The following is a 21,571-nucleotide window of genomic DNA, read 5'->3' as shown; positions in this document are numbered from 1 at the left end:
ATTAGAAAGACATGATGCCTCAGATTGGTCACATGGGGACACAGTGCAACAGGAGCTTGTAGCTTTTGTCAAGGCCCAACATATATATAAAGAAAGTTTCAGTGAAAAAGGTCACAGAAATGAAGATTATTGGAGTGGCTTGGGAGACTGAAAATAAATTAACGATAAATGTTGTGTTATGACATCAATTGCCCACAAGTGTTCTCTAAAGCCTCTTCGCTGCATGCACCCTCTGCTTGTTTAATTTTGAGAGGGTAACAACACTATGTAATCAATGAAACGGTTATCTGGTGCAGCCGGTATGTGTCGTTAGATGGTTCCCCGGAGGGTGCTGTCACACGTCGCGTTTACCGCATGCGTTTAAAAACGCATTGCAATAGCTGGAGAATGATTTGCCTAATTAAACAGCTGCTAACACCTGTGTTTACAAAACGCAACCGTTAACGCATTGTTAACGCATGCGTTAACATCGCGGTTAACGCATGCGGTTGTTAACGCATTGTTAACGCATGCGTTAACATCGCGGTTAACGCATGCGTTTTGTAAACACAAGTGTTAAGAGGTGTTTAATTAGGCAAATCACTCTCCAGCTATTCCAATGCGTTTTTTAACGCATGCGGTAAACGCGACGTGTGACCGCACCCACAACCAAACATTTTTGAAGGGCCTCTTTTACTTCCTTATTCCTCAGGCTATAGATAAAAGGATTAAGTAAAGGAGTAAAAACGGCATAAAAAAGGTTTATATATTTAAGATTAGTTACAGAACTGTTTCCTGATGCCATGTACATGGTCAGACTTGTCCCAAAAAACATCAATACCACAACGAGGTGGGAGGCGCAGGTGGAGAAGGCTTTAGATCGACCACTGGATGAGTGGATTTTTAATATTGACATAATAATACAAATATAAGAGACCAGAATGAAAAGCGGTGATGATAAAAGTGTAAATGTACAAACAACTAGTATAGTTATCTTATAGAACGAGAGGTCACCACAGGCCACCTCCAGAAGGGCCAGAATCTCACAGGCGAAATGGCTCAATGTGTTATGTTTACAAAATACAAGAGGTCTGTACACAGTGGGAACAGTCGTCACAATGAAAATTCCAATAAACATAGTGACGGTGATGTATCTACACACCCTCCAGCTCATAATGACAGTGTAACGTAAGGGGAAGCATATGGCGATGTACCGGTCATAGGCCATCACCGCCAGCAGGATGCATTCTGTCCCTCCTAGAAATTGACCTATGTTCATCTGTATGAGGCAGCCAATGACTGAGATCCTTCTCATTTTGGAAAACATATCAAATAACAACTTTGGTACAGAACACGATGAGAAACACAAATCCAAAAAAGACAAGTTACAGAGGAAATAATACATAGGTGTATGTAACCTGGGACTGACGATGATGGTGAAGATTAGAAAGATGTTCCCCAAAATGATCAGTATATAAATAATAAGAAACATGAGGAAAAGTACAACACAGATCTGCAAATTCCAGGAAAACCCAACCAGTATGAAATCTGTAATGACAGTTTGATTGGTGCTTTCCATGATATAGTTGTAAATATATTGGCCACAACCCTGTGATATATAAAAAAGAAGGTGATTAGAATTTTCAAATCTATTTCTATGATGTGTATAGACCAGTCCTGTCTGAAGATGTACAGGCACTGGTGTACAATACTTGATAAACTCCCGATTCTTGCTGTGCCAACATCAACCCAAGTGGGTGACGAGAAGGCTGTGCAATGCTGGTAAGTGGGTGGGCACATGGCAGGGTTCCCGCACCGGCGCACCAGCTATAGCCTACACCCGGCACAGGTTATAGAGCAATTGTACATCAGAACCTGGAGTACAATTGTCCAGCCACTTGTTTGGCTCACGTGACTTGTGGGGTGGGATTAACATCAAGTGCTGAATCACAATGGGGGTAATCTATTAAGACTGATGTTTTAATGAATATTGGAGCAAACTCCACCAGTTCCGACCTGTAGACAAGTTTGGAACTGTCAGAGGTTTTTGCTCTTGTTTCCACCAGAACTCTGGGGGAGACTATAGTAAATGTGGTGGGACCACATTTGGCACGTTCACATCCCTGCTTACCAACCGCCTGCCCTGCACCCGGTCTACGACCTGACACACCCATTGTGGCACGTGAATATAGAAACCTAAGAAGTGGCAGGGAGGGGGAGATTAACCATGGCTTCTCCACCAGAAAACTGGCAGAGAAGCCGTGGTAAATCTGGGCCAATAGAGTGTATAGCTTAGGACTTTGTCATCTCCAAAATGCTCTGTCTGCTACTGTGAGTTCAATCCATAGATAAAGCTTCACTGCTGCTTCAAGACATATAGGGGCACATTTACGGTCCTGCAAGTTCCGCGGAAGTGCATTGTTTGACGATAATAAATACCTGTCAAAGCAATGCAAAACCCCAAAAGTGCGCAACTTTTAGTAAATAAACCCCATAGGTTCCTTTTTTTTTATAACTCACTGAAGATTTGGGACAGTGGGAGGGGAAGGGAGGAGAACGGATTTATACACACAGGAGGCGTGCATAATTATGTAATGACAGAGCGCAAAGTATCCGAATACAAACAGCATGCAACATATTGCTTCATCATCTGAAATCAGAGCTCTATGGCTGATCTTCATATGGGCAGAATGGGCGGCCACCCAGTGTCTCTGGCTCCGAGGGGGGCTCATGGCCGAACATACCTCCACATTGAAAGTCAGTCCGTCCTCCATTATATAAATCAGTGACTGGCCAGCAGCAGCCCCGTCTTGTGTGAGAGTCCTTCTGGTGTAAGCACTGGACACATGGGCGTCTGGACTATCTGATCCAGGACACGGTGCCGAAGTCTTTTTTTTTATTGCCCTAAATCTCTTCCTGCCTTCATAATCATCTGTAGAGACAAACACCTATATAGCTGGTTACAACTGCCCATCTCTGCTCCCGGCCCTCCTGTTTTCCTGCAGCATCAGGATGTTGTGTGCAGCCACCTACACAGAACGTCCTGCCCCTGGTATCTGCTTCCTAGCTGTGAGGGAATTTGAAGGAGCTTCTTCCAGCCTCAGAGCAGTTAGAAGATGGAAGCTTCATCCTAGTCTCCCAACCCAACATTCAGCACAAACAACATACAGGCAGAGGGAAGGTAACATGACAAGCACCCAAATCACGACCTCCGCAGCTGGGAAGGGGGAATAGTGGTCAGAGTATTGTTGACTGCGCGTCGGCAGTGAGTTATCTTACTGTAAGGGTGGGTCATAACACCATCAGGGGTTGAAGGAGGAAAGAAGTAAATGGAAGCCACTTACCACCAATTTCCATAGAGATGAAGGCACAAAATGTTCCCTTTTCTCATACTATCATTACTTCAAACAGAAACAATTATGTAGCAACCGAGATTAACTTTACAAAAGTAGGTGCGGCGGAACTTTATGTACATGCAAATCTATGGAAAATGTTGGTAAGCGGAGGGGCTCCCATCTACTGCCCATCTATGTTATTTTCCTCCATAATATTCTATTGGATGGTCGGCCCTCAGCCTTGTACTACCTTGTGCCTGTGGATGGGTCCAATACCATAGGGCGAAAAAGAGGATACTGGATATCTATGTCACACAAGTATGTGGTTAGCAGATGTTGTTAATGGAAACGTATCGGTATGTACAATACCATATCTTCATCTGTGAATATTCATATGTTCTGTGTCTAGAAATAAAGATAGTGCATGAATATAATACATCCAATATATCCAATATCCAATAAATCCAACTCTTTACAATGATAAAGATGTCATGTGACCACTACGTCTAGGTGGTTTCCACCACTTCAAACACCTGATATATCAACTGGGCCGGAGTGTGGGTTTGCTCCTCCATTAATATGACAGTGTTTCCCCATTGTCTAGTTTAATTATTAATGGGTGGTATTGGTGAACAAACAGGAGACGATGAGTCTTTAGAGTTTTTGTAGTTTCACTACTCGCCTCAGGACTGGTTCTCATTTTTCTTGAATTTCTAACAAACTTGATTACAAACAATTGGATCAGAGAAATTGTGACTTAAGTATCAACCATTTTACTGATAATGGATGTGCATTTTGAAAATGTAGGAGACTCTTTCTGTCCGTAGTTTTGATATAAATATCTGATGTCAATGTACCTTCTGGATCCATTAAAAGTGACTTCTGTTTAGCTATATGTGGCTGTAAGTTTTTTTTCAACCCATTTTGAATTATGATAGGAGAAAAACTCCAAAAGGTTGTCTGGTGGCCCCCATTAGACCCCTTTGCTGTTCCACATTTCTGTAAGAAAAAATAGTCTTGAAAAAGAAAGAAATTATTTCTCACAGCAAGAACCAATGCATCTAGTATAAACATTTCTGATCCATAGTGTAAGTGGCCTCTTGTAATCGCCACTGATTGATGCTCGATAGCAGTGTATGAACTCGTAACATCAGTAGTGACTAAGCAGCCGTCATCCGTTATTCTACCTGTGTCCTGTATTATTCGTGTCGATTGGTGTGAAAAGTTTCTCTAATGCCACTGATAACGGTGATAAAATCGATTCCATAGATGAGACTACAGGTCTTCCCAGGGGGTTGTCCAGCGTTTTATGGTCCTTGGGTAGTACATAAAACACTGGAACAGCCGAAACCTTCATAAGATACTTGCCTAATTTACGAATTATATTTTTGATGTGTAGACCTGAATTAAATTCTCTATCTATTTTTTAACTTCATCAGTAGGATGTTTTGTCATTTTTTCATATGTTTTACTGTCGGAGAGTTGAAACATAATTTCTCTCTTATAGATGGACTCGTCCACTATCACTACGCAGCCGCCATTATCCGCAGGCTTTATTGTTATATCGTCTCTCTCCATCAGTGTGTGTAATGCCTCCCTCTCATGTTTTGGTAAATTTGATCGGACCTGGTATATGTTTCTATGTATTCTATCACTGGTACAGCTAAATGGAACGGTGGCACCAACTACTTTACTAGAATGTAACCTGTAATAATATTTCCAATAAAACAAATATTATTCTAAAAGAACTGCCTCAGCATCTTCATATAAGACAGTCAAAAAGCCAAACGTGCCATAACTCTACACTTCAGACGAACCCCAAGGTTCCCTGCACATCAATGGGGGGAATCACAAGTTGGGTGGAGAACGTGACACTAATCTGCCCCTACCCAATCCCCACTAATTTGACAAGGGCAATAACACGACTGACCTTATTCTTCTATTGTTCCCTTTTTTTCACCTCCTTGACAAATTTTATCTTACAATGATCACTCGGTGGGAATTGGTGTGGGAGTAACTAAGAAAATAAAAAGAGAATAAGAGGGGATAATAAGAAATCTAGTATCAGGTACATATTATGCCTCCTTCCATAGTCATCCTTCAATTTACTAACCTTTCTACATGAGATCAACAAGATCCAACCGGTCTTATATTCATGTTTTCTCAGCCACACTGTGGGAATGGTAATTTGTTCTTCCGTGTAGACCTGGAAGTTGGTAACATGTGTCCATCAATGAAAGATTTATAAACACAGGAGGCGTGCATAATTATGTAATGACAGAGCGCAAAGTATCCGAATGTAAACAGCTTGCAACATATTGCTTCATCATCTGAAATTAGAGCTCTATGGCTGATCTTCATATGGGCAGAATGGGCGGCCGCCCAGTGTCTCTGGCTCTGAGGGGGGCACAAGGCCGAACATACCTCTGCATTGAAAGTCAGTCCGTCCTCCATTATATAAATCAGTGACTGGCCAGCAGCAGCCCCGTCTCATGAGAGTACTTCTCATGTAAGCAATGGATACATGGGCGTCTCGACCATCTGATCCAGGACACGGTGCCAAGGTCCTTTTTTTTATTGCCCTAAATCTCTTCCTGCCTTCATAATCATCTGTATAGACAAACACCTATATAGCTGGTTACATCTGCCCATCTCTGCTCCCGGCCCTCCTGTTTTCCTGCAATATCAGGACATTGTGTGCAGCCACCTACACAGAACGTCCTACCCCTGGTATCTACTTCCTAGCTGTGAGGGAATTTGAAGGAGCTTCTTCCAGCCTCAGAGCAGTTAAAAGATGGAAGCTTCATCCTAGTCTCCCGCCCCAACATTCAGCACGAAACAACACACAGGCAGAGGGAAGGTAACATGACAAGCACCCAAAGCACAACCTCCGCAGCTGGGAAGGGGGAATAGTGGTCGGACTATTGTTGATTGCACATTGGCAGTGAGTTATCTTACTGTAAGGGTGGGTCATAACACAATCAGGGGTAGAAGGAGAATAGAAGTAAATGGAAGCCACTTACCACCATTTTCCATAGAGTTGCAGGCACAGAATGTTCCCTTTTCTCATACTAACGTTACTTCAAACAGAAATAATTATGTAACTTTACAGAAGTAGGTGCGGCGTAACCCGCTGTCCATCAATGAAAGTTGACCTAGCTTTTAAAGTACAAGGGCTCCGTTCTTTAGACCCTCCCTCCATGAGGCGCTCCCAGGGTTCCCCCTGGTGTACACTCCCGGCTTCTGGGTTTACCTTCACTGCACGCATGCTTAGGGGATCATTCTATAGAAGTGTCTGGCAGACGACCCAATGTAATCACAGGCGCTGGATCGGCGCCACACTATTCTAGCATCGCTGTAGTCTGTAGTGAGTGTATAAGGACAGTTTAATCCTCAGCATTCATTTCCATGATCTATATCCCCGATCAGGATGTGCAGAGGAACCTTTTAGCTACCAAATGATCTTTGGTTGGTTCGTCTATATTACTATTAGATGTTACCGGGACCTTCATCTTAATATCCGGCCAAACGCTGTCATAGTGTTATTGTGCATGATTGATTAAAAAGAGATGCACACTTTTCCTGAGGTTTATCTAATTGTCCTAATCTCCCTTTTGGAGATTGTGTTCCCATATTGAGAATCCACTTTGCCTCACGTTGGAGCAATGTTTTATCCCAATCTCCTCCGCTTTCGGGGTAGTGGATAATATCCAGGAATCTCATTACTGACGGATCACCACCGGGATAAACCTCTACATGTTTAGCTACTGGTTTATCCTTTTTGTGGGTGATATCGTTAATGTGTTCTCCTATTCTCCTCCGAAATTCCCTGATGGTTTTTCCTATGTATACAAGGCCACATATGCAGGTTACTTTATTAATGACCCCTATACTCCTGCCGTTAATATAGTCTGTAATGTGGTAAGTCCTGCCTGTCACATTACTAATAAATGTTTTTCCTGTTGGTAAATATGGACACACCACACATCCCCCACATTTGTAGCAACCTTTCTGGATGTTGGTAATTACTGTACTTAGGCCTTGGGCTACAATAATCAGCTATAACAGTTATCACCGGCGTCTGTAATTAAGATTTATTGTTAATCCTGGTTCTTTGGACAACCCAAAATCCAATTGTCACAGAGACCAAAAAATATTTGGCTGGGGGTTACAATTATAAACTATACAGTTCCGACTTACATACAAATTCAACTTAAGAACAAACCTACAGAACCTTTCTTGTTTGTAACCCGGGGACTGCCTGTATATACATATAACTACACATGGAATCTCTTCAAAACAATTAAAAAACTTACCTTAAAAACCTCAATGACAAAATATTTAGCTTTTCATAATAATGTAAATGTCTGTATAATGAGAGGAATGAAATGATAATGTATTTACTGCATAATGTAAAAATACAATCATAAATATCTGTATCCCATAGAAACATTCTGTAGAAAAAGATCATGACTCCAGTAAGATCCTCACATATAATACATGCACTGCCCCCGACTACAGGGAAGGGTCTTTTATAGGATTTTTCCATCCTGTTGATACATAGATGATAGATAAGTGTGGGTGCAATTTCCCCCAGGTAAAGGGTCCTGTGTGTCCAGGAGGAATTTACAAAGTCTCCAAAGACACAATATTCTCCAATAATGAAGGACATTTTTAACTCTAGATACAATTAGAAAAATATACTTTGAATTGTGTATTCTCACTAATCATTGCTCATCAGATTCTGTCCCAATGTGCCTCCTGTCTCACTATTTTCAGAATTGACCGGTTTCCTGTTATTACATAAACTATTTAAACTATTGCCGCTGCTCCACCATTTTTAGAGAATATTCTTGCTCCAAATGACGTCATTGGGGAGTTGCAATCTTCCTAAAGATGGTGACAGGTTAGTTCCATATAATTGCCATTGGACAGAGACATTTAATGAGTTAATGCCCACGACTAGTGGATGAATGACTACACAACGCCCTGGTGCTGTGGACCAGTATCCAGGAGCAGACAGATGAGTAATTACTGCTGCTAAACCTTAAGACTGGCAAGGTGGGGTGCTACATCAGTTGGAACCAAGTAGTCAGGGCCAAGCCAGGATGATGCATGCCTTGAACATGCACTCAACTTGGCTGTGCAAAGGTTCCTTGCCAACTATACAAACCTGCTGGAGCTGCTGTTCGAAGTGCATGTGTGTGCAATTTTTGTTGTTTACGTCCTTAATTTGCCTCCCTATCTGCACTACAGAGGACAACCTGGGTTGGTTCAAAGATGCTACAAGTTTCCGGCTGCTGTTGCACCCCACTTGAGGTTCAGCAGCAATAACCAGTCATCTGTCTGCTCCTGGATCCCAGTCCACAGCTCCTGGATAGTGTGTGGTCTTTAATCCAGACAGGTATGTTTTAGCATCTGCTGTTTCCTCATGGCTTTGCTAAAACCGGTTGTCCATGTGCTGCACTGACAGGAAGAAGAAGCACGAGAGAAGGAAGCAGAGCAGCAGAAGGAGTCAACTGGCAAGGAGCGATGTCACACCATTCTGGGTGGTGGCAGAATGTGAGTCACAGTGCTGCCTGCCTCGGGACCAGCTGCCTCTACATTAACCCAGGAGACATAAAGTGCTTACTGGTCCACGTCCGTGGCATTGCTCAGCACAACCCTGGTTTTATCCACGATCTGTTGGTGCAGGCGGGGACTGCCTGCTGGGAAAAGTAGTTGCTTTTTGGAACTTCGTACAGTGGTTCAGTCTCTGCCTTCAGATCTTTAAACCTCCCCTTCCCCTTCAGCCTCAATGGAAGCATTTCAAAGGCTATCAGTTTGGAAATGCTATTATTAAGGTCCAGAGTTCGTGAAAGAGATTGCTCAAGCTTCCCCCTTAGAGAAGCAAGGAGAATGATCCAGAACACATGCAATGGATTGTGCTATGGTCCTGCCAATGCAGTCACTATGGAATAGATCCCTCCTATTAGATTGCATGTGTCACATAGAGCCTGATTACATCTGTGCACCATCTACTGTATTTAACTGGTAATGCAGCTGAATATTATCTACTTGGGAATGGAGAGTTTACATGCTAACCAATGATAAGTTGTGTTTCATTAATGTCAATTCTGTCCTGCCCTCAGGCTCCTAATTGGCTGATGCCTGTAACTCTAAACGGAGGGGAATTAACTTATTGATAGACCTTCATGTAAGAGGACGCAGGGCCTGCAGACAGCAGCCTGTTGTTGCTGTCTCACCGGAGGGCAATCCTCCCTCCATCTTGCAGCTCTGAGTACTTAAAGACTCTGTCTAAAATTGCTTCCAAAGCAGCTTATTTTTATTGCACTTCTATTGTCTATTGTCTTCTAGATATGTTCGGTTGAAGGTTCCCAGCTACAAGCTTGGTCTTCGCTATCTGGGTCCATTTTAGGTGCTGAAGCGCATCAATCCCGTGGTCTATAAGCTCCGCCTTCCTCCCACCATGTGCATCCTGATTTCCTTCCACGTCTCCCTTCTGAAGCCAGTCATCCTGAACCGCTTCTCTCGGAATGTACCACCTCCAGCTCCTGAGGCACATTACAAGGATGTCTATGAGGTGAAAGAGGTCCTGGATATGAAGTCAGTCAGAAGGAAGCAGTTGTTTCTTGTTGACTGGAAGGGGTTAGCGCCGGAAAAAAGGTCTTGGGAACTCAAGGACAACATCCTGGATCGTGCTCTTCTACACAGGTTCCTCCAGTCAAAGAAGAGGGGGAGGCCAAATGGAGGGTGCCCCTGCGACCCATATCTTGGGTCACAGGAACACCTATGTGCCTTACTCTGCCCCCGTGCCTGCCTTCTAACTTACCTTTCCACGCTCCGCCCGGTCCGGCAAGTGCTTTCCCTGCTCCTAAGGCGCATGCGCGCCAGCTCTTTAAGATTTAAAGGGCCAGCACCCCGATAATTGGCGCTTTCTGGCTGCCAAGATAAATTCCTTCCCCTTCCTGTGTTCCCTGCCTCATAGCCTTAGAGAAAGCTTTCCTGATGCCCTGTGCGATTATCCTGATTTCCTATTGTGACCTTGATTCCGTTCCTGACCTCGCTCTTGTACTGTCTGTGCTGCCTGTCCTGACCTTCTGCTACGTCTCTGACTCTGATTCCGTGCTGCCTGTCCTGAGCTTCTGCCACGTCCCTTATTCCAATCCTGTGCTGCCTGTCTCAACCTCCTGCCTGTTCCCGACCACAAGTTTGCCTGATGTATCTGTACTACGCCTTAGCTGCCACAGTGCACAAAGACGCACCTGCAGAACGACCTGGTAGCACCACACCACAACAAGTCCAACCCACTTTGCGGTGTGGCTCTGGTGAAAAGTAGGTACCACTTAGACTCCGGTCCCAGGTGTCGGCTTACGTCATCGTCCGTGGTGGTCCAGAGGATCCACTACCTCCAATCCTGACAATCAGTGTATGTGTTTGGTGGACTTCAGAGGTAACCCAGATTTGTGATAAAATATTGTTTTTGAAAAAAGGTGAATTTAAAGTAAATATTCCCGAACACTTCATGGTAAACCATTTTGTTAAATAAGAAATCCTGGTCATGGCTATAGTCCATGAGAGTCCAACATAGTCCACCACATAGCTGCATCTGAAACACAAGAAAAGATCAAACAAATGGTTCTCTAAAGCCAATTTTTTTCAGCTTCAGCCGAACCCCACCCAACCCTCCTCACTCTCCCGGGTCATGCTGAATATCGGCTCAATAATTTTCTAAAGGCTTTCTTCACATCGTTGTTCCTCAGACTGTAGATAAAAGGGTTTAACACAGGGGTAACAACTATATAAATGAGAGAAATATATTTCAGATATGGTGAGAAGCTTCTGGTCTGTCCAATGTATGTGGTCATAGTGGTCCCAAAAAACAGGAACACCACCGTGAGGTGGGAGGCGCAGGTGGAGAAGGCTTTAGCTCCACCCTGAGGAGAACGGATTTTAAATATAGATATAATGATACAAATATAAGATCCAACAATAAACACAGGGGGTGACAACAAAGTGAAAAATCCTACAACGACTATACTTATTTTATAGAAGGAGAGGTCACCACACGCCACCTCCAGGAGCAACAGAACCTCACAGTAAAAATGATTGAGCTTATTTTCTGCACAGAAGACAAGAGGCCGTGAGATGGTGGGAAATGACGAGAAAATTAAACTTCCCACCCACATAGAGACGGTGATGTATCTACACACCCTCCAACTCATAATGACGGTGTAACGTAGGGGGGAGCATATGGCGATGTACCGGTCATAGGCCATCACCGCCAGTAACATACACTCAATCCCTCCCAGAATGAGGCCAATGTTCATCTGTGTGATACACATGGTCACGGAAATTCTCCTTTTCTCTGATAGGACGTCAATGAGAAGTTTCGGAACAGAACAAGACGAGTAACATAGATCGAGAAAAGACAAATTACAGAGGAAATAGTACATAGGAGTGTGTAACTGAGGACTGACGATGACGGTGCAGATAAGAAACCCGTTACCTAAAATGGTCAAAATGTAAATGAGAAAAAACAAAATAAAAAGGAAAATACAAATCTGCAAATTCTGAGAAAAACCAATCAGGATAAATTCTGTGATCATCGTCTGATTTCCAAGTTCCATACTGAAGGTCCATAGATGGTGTTTGTGGTCTCACCGTTTTATCACAATCCAGGGTCGGGGAGGTCAGTTCAAAAATGTTTAGAGAAATTTAGTTCAATGCTGTTAGAAAAAATGTAAACGTTTCATTCTTGTTGGAATATAAATGAATTGCTAAAATGTTTTCATATAAAATATTTTTATTTGGAACAATCTTAATGGAAAGAAAAAAAGTGGTAAATTAAAATGTAAGAAAATGGATAATTTAATGTACAAATATTACGCACAACCTTCCACAAAGTGACAAAAATATGTTCCTGTTTTATCAGATTTTATTTCCTGTTCCTTTATCATGAATACAATGAGGAAGTGACTGAATTGCTGATCCAAAGAACGAAAAAATTCAGACAAAAACTATTATAACAATCATTGTGATTGACAGATAAATTCTAAAATCTAAAATATTTTTCTTCATTTTCTTATTTTGTTACATTGTAAAATTATTATTGATATTATTTTGATTAATAAGGGGGTTCACACATATTAAAATAGGGCCGTACCTATAATGTGTAGTGGAGTTTTCTGGAGATGAAGCCAAACGTGTTACTATTGGATCTATGTAACTCCGGGCTGAAGGCTTCTGCCAAATATCAGCAGCTCCACAGCAGGGAAGCTGAAGAGAAGGAACAGAGGAATCTAATGGGCAGGAGAATTTTTTTATTAGATTTAGTGTGTTGTTCTCTGGTCTAATTTAAGTGAGAACTTTATGTTACATTAAGAGATGTTACCAGATGTAATTTAGGAAGATCCAACTAAGGCCACATTCACACTTCTGTACGCTCGCCCGGGACGCAGCCAGTGAGCACACGGCAGGGGTGCAGGAGAAGAGGTGGGATGCACATTGCCGTGCGAATGAGGAAAGATAGAACAGGTTCTATGTTTATTCCGTGTACGGTTCTGTGCCCGTTCCGCCGCCGGGTGTCTATTGCCATCTATGGGGACGTATATACGGGCAGTGTGTATGAGCCCTAACAGACACTGACTCACAATTGTGTAGAACTAATGAATATATGACATGATCCTGATACATTCTGTCTTCTGCTTCTCCTTTTCTCCAGTCTTAATCTTTATGTGTTATTTATACAGTAAATCATTTCCCCTGGATTAACCATTACCTCCCCAGAGACTATTCTGCAGCAGATGTTGGGTTTCATTTACAGAAAAACATTGTAATTATTTGTTGAAACCTAATAATTTCTTAATTATAAATAATGAGATGTTTTCTTCATAGACCAACAAGATGTAACCATTTCTAGACTCATGTTTTTGGAGCATAGCTGTGTGTGGACATATACGTTCCCATAGACGCCTATGGCGGCGCTGGCACAGTCCATGTGGGGTCACCGTATCGTACACAGGGAAACGATAGAGCTTGCTCCATCTCTACCCATGTTAGCAAATGTGCGGCACCATTTCCTGCGGAGAGGGGAGGGGTGAGCAGTGTCCTCCTCCCGCGTGCCCACCAGTGGTTGCCCCAGGTCTATGGCCGGCCACGCACAACTCCATGTAAATGTAGCCTTAATCTGTAAATAATGTTTTTGATTCAATGTTCTTCTTACATTACAGCAAAGGTCAGAAAACACGCAAGAAGGGTCATTTTAGGGACCAGAAGGTAGAAATGTAGCGGCCATCATATGCCTCCCCCTGGTTATCACAGTACTTAGGACACAATCCCATTATATACCAGCGTGTAATGGTCTTTACCATCTGCTTTATCCAGTCCAGTTTCTCCACCTTCTCTCTTCCATCATTAATCATCCAGGACACAACCACAGGCATCCAGTCATTTACTTCTCTCCCAACTGATCACACACCTGGTTAATTTTTGGGGATCGGTCACTTCTTTAACCCTTTGTGGTTCCATTGACTTTAGGCAAAATATGTTTTTTCTCAATGATGGATACCTAATGACAAGTACTTTCCCCCAAAAAGATGCCCCTGCTTTATGCTCCCATTTTAGGTAATATTTTTTGCCTCTTCTTCTATTACTACAAGGCCTAGGTAAAAAATAGAGCAAAGCTGTCTGCCCAATGCCTCTTGCTGTATCTGGTGGGACATGGTGGGGGGGGGGCATGGATATACTCCACCCAATGGTTCTATTTTCCATTTTTAAAGTAAATCTACCACCTGGAATCTAGTTTTAGAAGTAGATCCAGGGGCAGGTTCCCCAATGCAGTGTGAAGCAGATGTTGTATTTGATGTATCTCAAAAAGGCCCCCTTTATGCCAAAAACATTCTTTACTAAGATGCTAATTTCCTGCAGGGGTTGCTGGGGCAACACTATAGCTCCCACAGGATTTGAGGGTTATGGGTATTACACGCCCCCAATAACCCTTGGAGTGACACCCCATTGTGTGTCTATGCTGACAGTGGACACATGCACACTGCCTACAGTTTTCCCATTGGCTTCGGAGGAGCTTTGACCATGTCAGCGCACACAGTGAGATAATAAAGCTGGTTGGAGGGGCACGAGGCACACATGCGGAGTGCCTCCCTGTCCCTGTGCTTCTCGAAAGACAAGGGAGGAAAGAGAAGCACGACCCATGCATGCCCCTGCCGTTGACTTCAGTATTTTGTTGTGCACCCTCACACATGCACAGCGTCTCCAGAGTCATTGGAGAAACTGGAGGTGGTGCGCATGCACGCCACTACCGCCAGATCCACTGTCAGCATGGGTTTACACGGGGGTGTCACTGCCGTAGCAACTGGGAGCATGTAGTACCCATAGCCCCTGGAGCCTGCAGGGGCTATTGTGACACCCCAGTAGCCCCTGCAGCAAATTAAAATAGTAATAAAGAGCAATTTTTGCAATAATGGAGACTATATCTAGAGATATCAAAAACAACATCTGCTTCATGTTACATTGGGAAATCTTCCCCCGGATCAACTTCTATAGGGTCTTTAAAGGGTTTTTATGCAATATGAGACTTTTTGAAAAGAAAATCTCAGACAGATGACAGAAAATAGACCACTAGAGCATTTGTTGAATGGCCAAAGGCACGTTAAGGAATATGATGGGCACCGAAGCTCCATAAATACACATTATACTGCTCCAAGGAACCGCCTAATGATAAATTACCCCAATGTCTTTATGAATGGCAGCCAGCCTGCACCCAGCTTTCTCAAGGTCCTGATTTTTATAATTGTTATTTCAGCCAATCCACTCAGCTCCGGGATTTAACAAGATATGTTTCTGAATCATTGCAGCTGCATTATTCTCCAGGTATGTTTGCTTCATAGTTCATGAAATCAAATGGTAGATTTCCTTTAAGGAAATTTACTGTGACATTCTATATAACCTAATTTTATAAATAAAGTTTAAAAATAACTATGTTAAATTTATGATGACTATGAATAAAACATTGATAACATTTGAAAATATATTTGAATTTAATGTATTTTTTAAAAAATGTTACGTCAAATGGAATGATAGCTCAGTGTTCATGAAAGATTTCCGTAGTTATTACAGTAACGTCTGGCGCTCAAAGTCGTGAAAGAATGAACTGCAGTTAACATTAGTGTTATATACTACATTGACATGAAAAGGAAATAGTAGACACAATGGGGCTCATGTATCATTAGTCTAGGAGTGTGAACCTGCATAATGTTCCCTGCTTTTCTTCTGGTCAGATGTGTCTTAGTGTTTTTTACATGTGGCATTTTAGGAGTTAAAGTCCAACCGTAAAGTATAAAATAATGCATTTTCTACTTTATTCTAAATATCTATCTGCTAGCAGAGGTTTTACCTTGTCCCCCCTCAGGCTAATCTCCATTTACCATGCTGTCTGGTAGAGATAACAGAAGGCTTGTTGGGAGTGGTTGTAGCAGAGGAGTGCAAGAAAACTGGACCTTGAGTGATGTCACAAGCATGTGAATTATCACATGCTTCAGGTCGTCCAATGACAAACATGGTGTCCTGATTCATGTGAAAGTCCTTAGTGTCCTGGTGAAGAACCTTGAGTGATGTCACAAGCATGTGACCCATCATATGCTACAATTCGACCAATTACAAACATGCTGTCGTGTTTCATATGAGTGCCCTTAATTCTCTGGCCTTAGTGCCCTAAGCTGATGTCACAACCAGGAAGTGCCGCCCACTTCAGAAAAAGGTGAATCTCATTTAATAAGAAATGGTGAAAGATATTTCAGGCTATGTGATAAATGTGACCAGGGGGAGGGGAGGCCTGCTAGTATGCAAATTCACCACATTCCCCCAGACTCAGCTAATTGGCCTAATTGAGCTAGGTTGTGTACGTTCACTCAGCATGTGTCCAGACTTCAATAGAACTCTGCAGACAGATTGACTCCAGGCATCCCCCTCCACTCTATACAGACAAAGGGCCGTAAACTCCAAAACCCCAAAATTGAAAGGGACAGTTATGAAGTTGTGGCCCATCTCTCCAGAAGAACAAATACATTTCTGGATTGGGTATTTTCTATAGATCATAATAATTCAATTTCTGGCGCTCTAGGATACTCTGTTCCAGATATATCAATATCTCTGGGTAGGACCATAGCCAAAGCGTTAGGTTTGGTATCAATGCGATCCAGGGATTCACCCGGATCCAATGATACCAGAACTATGACCCTACGACTTCCCCTTGAGAAGCTATGGCTTCTACAGGGCTTTGGTTGTAGTGGATCTTAAGACCAATTCAGCACTAGACACAGGCAGAGTGCAATTACAGTAAGGTGTGAGGTACATCAAGTGGCAGTTCTTTGTTAGTTACCAACAGCTGTGAGAATGGCCAGTTGGAACAAAGGGAGAAAGAGTGCTGCCACAGCTGTGGACATTACAGAGGACGATGCAGTACTGCAGTTGAACCAGGAGGAGGTAGGAGGCGCTATTGTTCAAAGCAAGGGAGAGCTCTGCCCAGACTCCCCAAGGAGCCAGTCGCCAATGGTCAGTCCCACATTGGACCGCCCACTGCCCACCCACCCACATGGTCTGATGGGCTCGGTGGCCATCTTGCAAGCTGCCTTGGCCAGTTTACAGGCGGGCAACCATGCTGCATACGAGACCCTCATGGCTGCTGCAGAATGACGAGAGCAAGCAGAGGCTGCAGAGCAGCGAGAGCAAATGGAAGCACAGGCTGCAGAAAGGCAACGGGAACGTGAACACCAGATGCAGATGCTCCAGCTACAGCAGTCTGCTCCTGCTTGTACAGTGCTGCTGGAGAACAATGTTCCAAAGCTGTGGACTGAGGATTTTCCCCTGCTGGATAAAGGTACAGCAGACCGTCCTGTGAGTGTTCTGCTGGGAACAGTCTTGGGCCGACTAGTGTCACAGTATGTGACCCCAGAATCATCAAGGACTGATCGCTCAGGAATGTGGGGGTGGATAGGGTCATGGGTCCCACTTTGCTCTTGGGTGAGGAGACCATCAAAGCAGAGGGTCAGGCTACTTTGGGGAGTGGCCTGTCAGCCTCTGGATACCTGTTGTCCTCTGATACTCCTAGTATAGGGAGAGAGGGGGGGGTGCACATATGCGGGGGAAAAGCTTGCAGAGGAGGATGGAAAAATACCGGGACTAGTGAAGTGTCCAGGACTCTGTGCAGGGCTTATCCCCAACCGGACTGTCTCAGGACCGAGCCTGTCCGTCTGCCTTGGCAAATGGGTCAGAGGTGGAGAGGAAGTGGACGCTACAAACGGTCACAGTGATCATCGTTGTCGGGACGCGCGATTGGAGCGTTGTAGCCCATCGGGGGCTCGACGACTTCCTCCCTTCTGATCAAGTGGCTGCCAGGTCAGATGGAAGCCAGGAGACGGATCCGGGGGAGTTGGCAGAAGATGAGGGGGTTTCTTCTACTCTCACCATGTCGAGTCAGTGGTCTCAGGTAGGAGGGCCTGTCAGCAAGGACGGGAAAGTGCCAGAAGAGTTAAGTCTTTATGGCAAGGACTCGCTATATGGCCCATCCCCAACTGGAATGTAACAGGACCAGGTCAATCTGTCTGCCTTGGAGACAGGGTCGGAAACGGAGATGAAGCAGATGCTACATACGGGCATGGCGACCATCGCTGCGGTGGCGTGGAGGTGTAGCCTTGAGGCCCCTCGGGGGTCCACTACCTACCTCCCTTCTGACCAAGTGCCAAGTCAGACAGAGGCCAGGAGATAGATCCTGGGAAGCCAGCAGAAGATGGGACAGTCACGCCAATTCTTGCCACGTCCAGCCAGGAGTTTCCGGCAGCATTAGATGCTTGCCTGAAAATTCAGGAGAAACAAGTGGAATAGTTCCCCTTGGACACCAACTCCAAGCCAGCCTGGGACCAAGAGTGACTGTAACAGAGGACAATTTAGCAGGGTATACCAGAAGTATGGACCAGTGACCCACAGGTAATGGTACTCTGTCCAGTTTGGGCAGAGGAATCCATTGCGGATGTGGCGGCTTGCCAGAAGCTCCAGGTGGACCAAAGGCCCCAGCCGTGGGCAGCCCTTCACCCCTTCGGGGAGTTGCTCAGCAACCAACCAGGGAGGCAGTCCATCACATGGACCCCGGGGACCAAACACCATCCCAGTTTTCAGCATACTGGGTCCCTCCTAAAGTGCAACAGCACCACAGGTGGGTGTCTGACGAGATGCTGAAGCTGGGTATCTCTCAGGCATAGAGAGGTAGTGAGTGGGTACATGGGGAAACACAAAGGTGTTACCCCCAAGCGACCTCTATAGGAGGGAGGTGTGATTAATTTGACCAGGAGGAGGGGAGGCCTGCTAGTACGCAAATTCACCACCTTCCCCCAGCCTCGGCTAATTGGCCTAATTGAGCTAGGTTGTGGACGTTCACTCAGCATGTGTCCGTACTTCAATAGAACTCCCCCCACTCTATACTCCAAAACCCCTAAATTGAAAGGGACAGTTATGGTCCATCTCAACAGATGAACAAATACATTTCTGGATTGGGTATTTTCTAGAGATCATAATAATTACATTTCTGGCACTCTAGGATACTCTGTTCCAGAGACATCAATATCTCTGGAACTGGTATCAATGCAATCCAGGGATTCACCGGGATCCAATGATACCAGAACCATGACCCTATGACTTTCCCTTGAGAAGCTATGGCTTCTCCAGGGCTCTGGTTGTAGTACCAGGTAGGAGGGACCCATGACTCCTCCTGTTGGGTTGGCAGAGGTGTGTCCCCACCTGATATATTCTCAGAGGCAGCATTGTCTTTCACCTGGGGGAAATCTTACCATCAACAAGCACAGGGAGGATCTTGACTATCCATCCCCTTTAGGGCCACACACAAAATTAACTAACTTGCTGAACTGCTGTAATTTGTAGTGCTACCTTGTATTTTGTACTCCGTGTAACCATATATATATAAACTGTATATATTGTTTTGTCTAGTGTGGCCTTAAGGCAATTAAATATAAAATTTAACCTGCATTGCTCGTTTATCTCGATCACGAATCCCTAAGTCTGAGTCTCGCATATACATGCTACCGGGTTGGTTCCTCACCCTATATAAAATTAAATAAATATAAAATGAATATTAAATTAAAGGAGAACTGGTGGCAGTTCAGGGCTGATAATATTCTGTCTCGCTGAGGCTAGTGAGAGGGATCTTACAGCCATTCAGGGTTGTGATTTGCTGTTGTGCCATATCCGGAGGTTGTGTGGACAACATTAAATCACTTCCTGTGCCTGTGCATTCTAGGAGTGTCTATAAAAGGATAACTTAGTGACCTTGCGTACCCTTCAGGGATCCGGAACGTTGCGGTTTCCTTTACAGGCTATATCTCAGGCTAGGAGAAAAACAACAGCACTACACAGGTATCGTTGCAATTGTTGTCAAAGGCTCTCTTCAACTGTGCCAAAATAATTTTTTGTCACTAACGTTACATTTACGCTTTATGCTTCTTTTTTTAATTAAAAAAAACAAAAAACAATAACCCCTAATCTATTCATTACACTTGTTGTTGGCTGGAGCCCATTTTCAAAAAAAGGGTTTTAGAGAAATCCCCCCAGATTCTACATGAGTTGGGGGGGGGGGGGGCATTTACGTGTAGACCCAATAAAGTCATCACATTAGAAAGACATGATGCCTCAGATTGGTCACATGGGGACACCGTGCAGCAGGAGGCTTGTAGCTTTTGTCAAGGCCCAACATTGTTTGCTTATATAAAGAAGGTTTCAGTGAAAAAGGTCACAGAAACAAAGGTCATTGTAGTGGTTTGAGAGACAGGGAGACTCAAAATAAATTATTTAACGATAAATGTTGTGTTATAACATCAATTGCCCTCAAGTGTTCTGTGTCTGCCCACTCTAAAGCCTCTTGGCTGCATGCACCCTCTCCCTGTTTAATTTTGAGAGAGTAACAGCACTATGTAATCAATGAAACGGTTATCTGGTGCAGCCGGTATGTGTCGTTAGATGGTTCCCCGCAACCAAAATTTTTTGAAGGGCCTCTTTTACTTCCTTATTCCTCAGGCTATAGATAAAAGGATTTAATAAAGGAGTAAAAACGGTAAATAAATAAGGGTAATATATTTAAGATTAGTTACAGAACTGCTTCCTGATGCCATGTACATGTTCAGACTTGTCCCAAAAAACATCAATACCACAACGAGGTGGGAGGCGCAGGTGGAGAAGGCTTTAGATCGACCACTGGATGAGTGGATTTTTAATATTGACATAATAATACAAATATAAGAGACCAGAATGAAAAGCGGTGATGATAAAAGTGTAAATGTACAAACAACTAGTATAGTTATCTTATAGAACGAGAGGTCACCACAGGCCACCTCCAGAAGGGCCAGAATCTCACAGGCGAAATGGTTCAATGTGTTATCTTTACAAAATACAAGAGGTCTGTACACAGTGGGAACAATCGTCACAATGAAAATTCCAATATACATAGTGACGGTGATGTATCTACACACCCTCCAGCTCATAATCACGGTGTAACGTAAGGGGAAGCATATGGCGATGTACCGGTCATAGGCCATCACCGCCAGCAGGACGCATTCTGTCCCTCCTAGAAATTGACCTATGTTCATCTGTATGAGGCAGCCAATGACCGAGATCCTTCTAATAACAACTTTGGTACAGAACACGATGAGAAACACAAATCCAAAATAGACAAGTTACAGAGGAAATAATACATAGGTGTATGTAACCTGGGACTGACGATGATGGTGAAGATTAGAAAGATGTTCCCCAAAATGATAAGTATATAAATAATAAGAAACATGAGGAAAAGTACAACACAGATCTGCAAATTCCAAGAAAACCCAACCAGGATGAAATCAGTAATGAGAGTTTGATTGGTGCTTTCCATGATATAGTTGTAAAAAAATTGGCCACAACCCTGTGATATATAAAAAAAGGTGATTAGAATTGTAAATATCTATTTCTATGACATGTATACAGACCAGTCATGTCTGAAGATATACAGGCACTGGTGTACAAGACTTGATAAAGTCACAATCCTTACTGTGCCAACATCAACCCAAGTGGGTGTAGAGAAGGCTGTGCCATGCTGGAGAGTGGGTGGGCACATGGCAGGGGTGCCCCACCACACCAGGCACAGGTTATAGAGCAATTGTACGTCAGAGCCTGGAGTAGAATTGTCCAGCCGCTTGGTTGGC

At 43.8% G+C, this 21,571-nt stretch overlaps 2 protein-coding genes and 1 pseudogene across 2 annotated transcripts; all 3 read right to left on the bottom strand.

Moving 5' to 3' along the window:
* Window positions 1–607: 607 nt before the first annotated feature.
* On the bottom strand, window positions 608–1,558 carry LOC140123017 (olfactory receptor 13C9-like). Its single transcript, XM_072144267.1, has one exon. It carries the CDS (start codon window positions 1,556–1,558, stop codon window positions 608–610), a length of 951 nt encoding a protein of 316 aa, XP_072000368.1.
* A 9,459-nt stretch (window positions 1,559–11,017) lies between these two features.
* LOC140123016 (olfactory receptor 5V1-like) lies at window positions 11,018–13,759 on the bottom strand. The gene is made up of 4 exons (XM_072144266.1): window positions 13,685–13,759; window positions 12,211–12,301; window positions 11,528–11,823; window positions 11,018–11,251 (listed from the first exon to the last, which is right to left on the bottom strand). The coding sequence occupies exons 1-4, from the start codon at window positions 13,757–13,759 to the stop codon at window positions 11,018–11,020; spliced, it is 696 nt and encodes a 231-aa protein (XP_072000367.1).
* A 6,565-nt stretch (window positions 13,760–20,324) lies between these two features.
* LOC140123015 (olfactory receptor 13C9-like) lies at window positions 20,325–21,261 on the bottom strand (annotated as a pseudogene).
* Window positions 21,262–21,571: the final 310 nt, after the last annotated feature.

Source organism: Engystomops pustulosus, chromosome 3 (genome assembly GCF_040894005.1).
Source record: "Engystomops pustulosus chromosome 3, aEngPut4.maternal, whole genome shotgun sequence".
Classification (NCBI taxonomy): domain Eukaryota; kingdom Metazoa; phylum Chordata; class Amphibia; order Anura; family Leptodactylidae; genus Engystomops; species Engystomops pustulosus.
This window is presented reverse-complemented; position numbering and strand designations above follow the sequence as displayed.

What these genes read in the sequence shown, in the direction of transcription:
- LOC140123017 (XM_072144267.1), bottom strand. Translation starts at nt 1,558, where the DNA reads ATGGAAAGCACCAATCAAACTGTCATTACAGATTTCATACTGGTTGGG.
- LOC140123016 (XM_072144266.1), bottom strand. Translation starts at nt 13,759, where the DNA reads ATGCCTGTGGTTGTGTCCTGGATGATTAATGATGGAAGAGAGAAGGTG. An exon ending in TGGACTGGATAAAGCAGATG is followed by an intron (nt 12,302 to 13,684) that starts GTAAAGACCATT and finishes TCTTTGGATCAG; the next exon opens with CAATTCAGTCACTTCCTCAT. An exon ending in CCGTCATTATGAGTTGGAGG is followed by an intron (nt 11,252 to 11,527) that starts GTGTGTAGATAC and finishes CGTTCTCCTCAG; the next exon opens with GGTGGAGCTAAAGCCTTCTC.